At 48.1% G+C, this 7,033-nt stretch overlaps 1 protein-coding gene and 1 long non-coding RNA gene across 3 annotated transcripts in view; one reads left to right on the top strand and one right to left on the bottom strand.

Annotated features, from left to right (window-relative positions):
• Positions 1-5,220, bottom strand: part of LOC110304791 — a 14,886-nt gene extending 9,666 nt beyond the window's left edge. The window contains exon 1 of the long non-coding RNA XR_002379107.1: positions 5,080-5,220. This is a non-coding gene — a long non-coding RNA (uncharacterized LOC110304791). The remainder of the gene's footprint in view (positions 1-5,079) is intronic.
• Positions 1-5,967, top strand: part of Glra1 (glycine receptor alpha 1) — a 95,810-nt gene extending 89,843 nt beyond the window's left edge. Inside the window, exon 9 of one of the 2 annotated variants that reach the window (XM_021176384.2) lies at positions 4,963-5,967. In XM_021176384.2, coding sequence (XP_021032043.1) covers positions 4,963-5,253 — 291 coding nt within the window. In that variant the 3' untranslated portion in view covers positions 5,254-5,967. Of the gene's footprint in view, positions 1-4,938 lie in introns of both variants that reach the window. The other variant, XM_021176382.2, reaches the window with a different exon arrangement.
• The last annotated feature ends 1,066 nt before the right edge of the window (positions 5,968-7,033 follow it).

Here is a 7,033-nt window from a genome sequence, read left to right as displayed (position 1 = left end):
GGGAAGGGAAGGGAAGGGAAGGGAAGGGAAGGGAAGGGAAGGGTTAAGAACACAAGCTGTTCTTGCAGAGGACAGGGTTCGATTCTGAGGGTTAGCATGTCACACCCACTGGTAACTCCAGTTTGAGATTCAATGCCTTCTTCTGACCTCAGAGACGCGTACATACATATGGCCTTTAACACATACTCGTAAAATAAATATCCTTAGGAAAGAAAAATGTATAGAAAGCCACCTTGAGCCATGAACTTGAGGCTTCACCTGAAGCCCTTGCTGCCTCCAACCAAGCAGAGTAGCCATTCCCATGTGTATCTGTGCAATGGGACTGCCCTTAGGCAGAGCACACACACTCCAGATCACCACAGTCCCAGTTCACTTCATCACTCCCCTGTGCACAGCCTAATTAATATGACCTCATTCACAAAGGCTCTGCAGAAAACAAGGATAGTTTGACTGGACCCATACTAAGTGTGGAAGACCTCCCCTTGGCATCTAGGTGTGACTTACACTGGAGACCTGCAGATCCGGGTTGCAGAAACCTCCAGTCCACCCAAGCCTCTTTTAAAGTTTTCTTCTTTTCATTCTGTTGGTTTGCATCCTGCATTAGGCACAGGGCCTAATGATCAGGACATTTATGATCGATGACTGCATCTGGTCCAGCATTCATGGTGGAAGTAAGAGAATGCGGGTCATATGATGAGGGCTGGTGGGCAAAGTAGGCATTGCCTGTGGCCAGGAAAGTGATGGAGGCTTTAGACCAGGGCCAAGAAGAGGAATGGGGGAGCCAAGACTTTCCAGAAGTAAGGAGAGTAAAAAGTCCAAACAGGCTTAGGAGCCCCTGTGTTTAGTGGTGAGGAGCTAGCTCTGGCCTGGATTTCATTCGGCCAGTCATCTGGGTCAGGCTCCTCAACTCCCACTGTTTTGCCATGTTTTCAAATATTGCCTCATTTGCTGGGCAGAAGACATCCAGACCTCCAAGTCCTGGCCCGCCTCATTAGAGGGATCATTAGGAAGCATCTGTGGGGCCCAGACTCAGCAGGAGCTCCAGATCCCTCGGGTGGGTTCCACAGCCTACGTCCCAATTTCCTGCCCCATCCCCAAGCATCTTCCAACAGATGAGCGTGCACATCCTGCCACCTTCTGGTTTCAATAGGAATAGCAGGCCTTTTCCAATCATTGCTTAGGGGTTTCCTTTCCCCAGAATACAAGGAGTCGCTGTCCAGCTAGATGGCACCAAACCTTCTTCCCTGCCAGTGTGTACCAGATAAGGAAGGAGAGCATAATTCTCCAAAAATGTCTAGGAAAGCTAATGTGGTGTTGTGGTGGTATTACTGTTTGTCTATAGATGGATAATTATATACACGAGATACTACCCACTTATTGAAGTATTCATTCCTTTTATTTATTTGATTTTTTTTTTCTGAGACAGGGTTTCTCTGTATAGCCCTGGATGTCCTGGAACTCACTCTGTAAACCAGCCTGGCCTCGAACTCAGAAATCTGCCTACCTCTGCCTCCCAAGTCCTGGGATTAAAGGCATGCACCACCTCTGCCCGGCTTATTTAATTTTTTGAGACAGTCTCATGTACCCCAGGCTGGCCTTGAACATTGTGTGTGTGTACATATGTATGTGCATGTGTGTGTGAGTGTCCATGCATACGTGCACACGTTCTCTAAGGAGGGCCCTGTCTGCATGTGCACAAATACAGAGATCAGAGGACAACTTGCAAGAATCTATCCTTTCCTTCCATTGTGTGGGTCGTGGAGATTGAACTCACGTTTTTAGACTTAGCAGCAGGCACCTTTACCCACGGAGCCATCTCAGGAGCCTAAACCTACTTTATTCTTTTTTTAAAATGTTTTTAAAGTTTATTCTTTTTATTATATGTCTACGAGTATTCTTCCTATGTGTGTGTGTATGCCTGGTGCCCACGGAGACCAAAAAGGGGCTCCAAATCCTCTAGAACTGAAGTTAGGGACACTTGTGGGCCACTATGTAGGTGCTGGGAACCAAACCCAGGTCCTCTGCAAGGACAGCCAATGCTTTTAGCTTCTGAAGAAGCCATCTCTCCAGGCTGGCTTCTCCTTGGAGCATTCAGTGTTGCTCGCAGTTTTCCGCACTTTAGTTCTGTGTTAGAGTTGCAGATGTATAGAGACCATTGACACTTCTGTGTCACACCATTATCATGCAGTCAGCATGGATGCTGTGTCATGCTGTGTGGCGATAAAGGCCATACAAAAAAGAAAACAACTACTCCCATTCTCTACCTCCTAACAGCAAGGGCAAGTGTATGCTTAGCTGTCATAAAGTCTCAAGGCCCCTCTTAGTCCTGGGGCCTGGAAAGTCTTGGCTCCCCCATTCCTCTGCTTGGCCCTGGTCTAAAGCCTCCATCACCTTCCTGGCCACAGACGATGCCTACTCTGCCCACCAGCCATATGACCCGCATTCTCTTACTTCCACCATGAATGCTGGACCAGATGCAGTCATCGATCATAAATGTCCTGCCCATTGGCCCTGTGCCTAATGCAGGATGCAAACCAACAGGATGAAAAGAAGAAAACTTTAAAAGAGACTTGGGTGGACTGGAGAGCTGGCTCAGACATTAGGAGCACTTGTAGAGGACCCAAGACTTGTAGAAAACTAATCTTGCAGAGAGCGCAGGTTTGACTCTCAGCACCCACAATGGTAGACCACAGCTGTCTGTAACTCCAGGTTCAGGATACCTGACCCTCTTTTCTGGCCTCTGAAGGCACTGCATGCACTTAGAGCACAAACATGCATGCAAAGAAAACATCCCTGCACAGAGAAAAAAAAAATAAATCTAAGAAAAAAATGAAGGAGGCTGGGACTGGTGAAGATTTCACTTATTGGAGAAACAATTTTACAAGGTTTTGTGCTTCTGCACCCAAAACTCTGCTTGTATGTTCAGTATTTGTTGCGTTTAGGGGGTTGTGAGTGGGTTTCTTGCTGGGTTTGAGAAATAGGGCTTCCTATGCTTCAAACTGGCCTCCATCTGGCAGCTAAGCTATCTGGGACTCTTGACCCTCTTGCTTCTACTTCCAAACACTGGAATGTCAGGCTGAGCCATGGCTGCTCTCACAGAGCTTCCTCTCAAACACAGTAGTCCTCATCCTTCCTATGCTGAGGCCCTTTAATACAGTTCCTCATGTTGTGGTGCCCCCTAAATGTAAATTTTTTGTTGCTCCTTCATAACTGTACTTTTGCTACAATTATGAATTGTAATATAAACATCTGTGTCTTCTGACAGTCTTAGGCAACTCCCGAGAAAGCGTCATTCAACAACCCTCAGAGGCGGGTCTCGATCCACAGGCTGAGAATTGTTGCTCTAATAGGAGAGGTAGCAGTCAGCAAAGGAATTAGACCCCAGTGGGATCAGAGCTCTTCCTCTGGGGCACTCAGAGGGCACTCCACACGGCAGCTACCCTGTCTTTGGGAACTCAAGGAGGGCAGCTAAGTGGGAGGCTGGGGCTCGGGTTTGGAAGCAGAGGTAAAGCAGAAAGGATAACTTGAAATGAACCAAAGAAGAAAAAAGCCCAACATCCTCAAACCTAAGGAAATGTGTCAGGGTGACTGAAGAATAGTGTCACACCGAGAAAGGCAAGAAGTAAGAGGGAACAGGTGGACACACTCCAGGAAATCTGAGGCCTTCTTATGCAGTGGAAGAATGTAAGTGTCCTGAAGTCAGTGGCAGCTACTAGGAAGTTCTGATTAGAGCCAGGCATGGTCGCACACAGCCATAATCCCAGCATTTGGGATACTGAGGCAGAAAGACCAAGACGTCCAGCTTAGCCAGATGGTGGGAATATTAAGGTATCCGCTCATACACTTGGCCACTAAAGTGCTCATGGTTTAAGTGTTAGGATCAGAATCCTAGCAACCTCATATGTGCCATAACCTGCCTGTGATCTCAACTCAAGGGAGGCAGATACCGGAGATACCTGGAGCAAGCTGGCCAGTCAAACTAGTTAAACAGCTGAGCTCTGGGTTCAACTGAGAGACCTTGTCTCAAGAAATAAAAATGAGGATCCAGGAAGATACTTAGCATCAACCTCTGACCTCTAAATGTATATACATGCACCCACATGTGCATACGTGCACAGTATGAACACACACATACACGCAAAACAAAACAAAACAAACACACTGGCCCTTCAGTCCCATCATGGAATGGCAGGTGAAGGGCAAGCTGGAGCTGACTGGGAGAGGGAAAAACCACTAGAATTGGGGTTCAAGCGTTTTACAAAGGAGGAGTCCAGCAAAGCTGGCAGAGATGCAGATCACATGGGAAGTGGGCTGGGGCAGGAAAGGTAAGTTGGAGCCAAAGGACAAAGAGCCTTTAACGAGCCTATGAGAACTGGAAGACTGTTGGAGGTGATGGTGTGGGAACGAGAGGCAGGAAGAAGCCGAGGCTTCCCTGACTTGTAGCATGGGAAAGCCAGAAGCTCTCTGTCCCTTCCCAGGCCATCAAGGGGTGGGGAAGATGGGAAGGATTCAACAGAGGCAAAGCAGGGGATGTCTCTAAATCATCCTCTGAAACTCTAACCAAAACCCAGGCCATTCTCGAGTCACCTACTCAATGAAACTTCCAAGGCTCAAAAAGCCTTGGAAAGAAACCTTAAAATAACTGTCAGGCATGAAGAAGGAACTTACCTGTCTGACATCACAAGTCAGTAAATGACAAAGACCCACAACCTGGCACAGAGCTCATGCCTCAGACTCTGTAACCATCCCCATCCCCTGGCTTGCATCTGTTTCAGCATGTGAGTGGCACCCCTCTATAAGGCCGAACTCCCCAGCCAGCCAGACTGCCTCCACCGACTAGGGACACAAGAGGCAAGGGAGGATCAGATGGCTTGTCCTGGCCCCCCCAGGGGAGTGCCTTGCAGGGAGGGTGCCCAGCCCTTGTCTTATTTTAAGTAGAGCCCCATGCTAAATCTGTTTCAGGATGATGAGGGTGGAGAAGGCCGCTTCAACTTCTCCGCCTATGGGATGGGCCCAGCCTGTCTGCAGGCCAAGGATGGCATCTCTGTCAAGGGTGCCAACAACAACAACACCACTAACCCGCCTCCTGCGCCATCCAAGTCCCCGGAGGAGATGCGGAAACTCTTCATCCAGAGAGCCAAGAAGATCGACAAGATATCTCGCATCGGTTTCCCCATGGCCTTCCTCATCTTCAACATGTTCTACTGGATCATCTACAAGATTGTCCGGAGAGAGGACGTCCACAACAAGTGAAGGCTCTGGGGCGGGGTGGGGGGCTGGGAGAGAGGGTGGTGGGAGGAGCACAGAGGCTGGGAGCCGGGGGAGGAGGGAGAGGGGAAGAGCACACACCCATCCCCCTCCACCAAGTGCAATAGAAACCACAGGGGTGGATACTTCCAGGGTATTGCAATATCCATCTAGCCTCCAAGGGCATGAGGTGGGAGGGCCTTTTTGAATACAGCAACTAGGGACCATGAGGGGTGGGGTGGGGATCAGGGAGGGGATTGGGAAATCACAGCTTTCAAAATTCAAGTCCATTGGGTTGAGAGGGGGGTGGGGTCCTGTTTGGAGGTCAGTGCTGCCTGCCCCAGAACAGGAAAGCAGTGTAATATATAACATTTAACCATGCTTAACATTAATGCAAAACCCACAAGAACAAAAGATACGTCTCTTAAATCAGCCTAGTAGCTGCTTAAACTTTTAAAGTCCCCAACGTGATGGACAATATTTCCCAGAGTAGAAATGGACACAACTAAGCTTGCTGTGGTATGTGCCCCCATCACGCCCTTACAAATGCCATGTCTATCTTTAAACCGGACACACACACATGCCAAAAAAAAAAAAGAAAAGAAAAGAAAAAAAGCCATTCCGCCTCTGCTTTGAGAGGGTCACGTGACACAGACACGGGTCACGGAGATGGATAATGGTGGACCGCCAGGAGGAAGTCACTAAAGAAGAAGATCATTGCAGAAGACCGCGGATGGAGAATCCAGAAAACCCCAATGGGCACCAAGCTTGCTCCTCTTGCTTCTGCGCTTCAGCACTGGCCCAGCTCAGTGCCAGCCCTACGGCCATTGTGGTCTTCTCGTTGTATTACCAATATGCAATCTTTTTTATTTAAAAAAAAAAAGTAATAATCTCAAGAAATTATATGGGGAGAGACTGAGTGTGAACCCATGAATTTTTTTCCAAATGTCTATTTTTTTGGAGAGTCTCTTTGGGACTGTAAAGAACTGTGTCATGGGAAAGGTGAGCAGAGCTGAAACCTGTCCCAATTGCCAGGCGGGAGTCAAGCTTGAAGACGTGAAAGGGTGAAAGTGACGGCACGTGTGGAAAGAGATGGTGATATTTAGAAAGTCCACTCATTATATTTTGACATTTCATATATCATAACATGGGAAGTTTTGGGGAATGACCCCATTATATTTTTATAAGTCTTTATTTTTTAAGATGCTTTGCACAGCTTTAACGTGTAGGAAAGTTAGAGAAATATTTCTCTTTCCTTCTAACTTTGGAGTGCCAGAATGGTCCCAGACTAGCCAGGTGCATTCCAGGGGAAAGCAACAGGGCTGAGCTGAGTTGGGAGACGGGGTCCTGATGACAGGTCTGGATACACACAGAACCTGGAGCAAGGCATTGCCGTTGCCGCCCTGCGTGCCGTGGCTAGTACACTGGAGTACCACTTCTGTCCTAGCACTTTACTTGAGTCTTGGCTTTGAGTCAAGAGTTATAGGTAGGATGGGGATTGGTCAGTGACAATCAGTCTGGAGTTTCCTTTGTATCTTTCGAGCTAGGGAGCACAGGGGCAGGATGGAAGAGTGGAATGAAGAAATGATGCCTACCTGCCCCCTCATCCCCGCCCACATGCACTTTGCCTGGGGAGTTTTCCTCCCTTCCCGATGGCATCAAAACTAATGCCTAGATGGGTCTAAAAGAGAAAACCAAGACAAAGTCCAAGGGACCTGTGTAAAGAAAATGCACTATGAAGCCAATGGGATGAGAGTGAACTGCTGGTGTTCCACAGGTCAGCTGA

This window comes from Mus caroli, chromosome 11 (assembly GCF_900094665.2).
Source record: "Mus caroli chromosome 11, CAROLI_EIJ_v1.1, whole genome shotgun sequence".
In the NCBI taxonomy this organism is placed as follows: Eukaryota; Metazoa; Chordata; class Mammalia; order Rodentia; family Muridae; genus Mus; species Mus caroli.
Note: the sequence above shows the minus strand (reverse complement) of the source record. Positions and strands in the feature narration are given on the sequence as shown.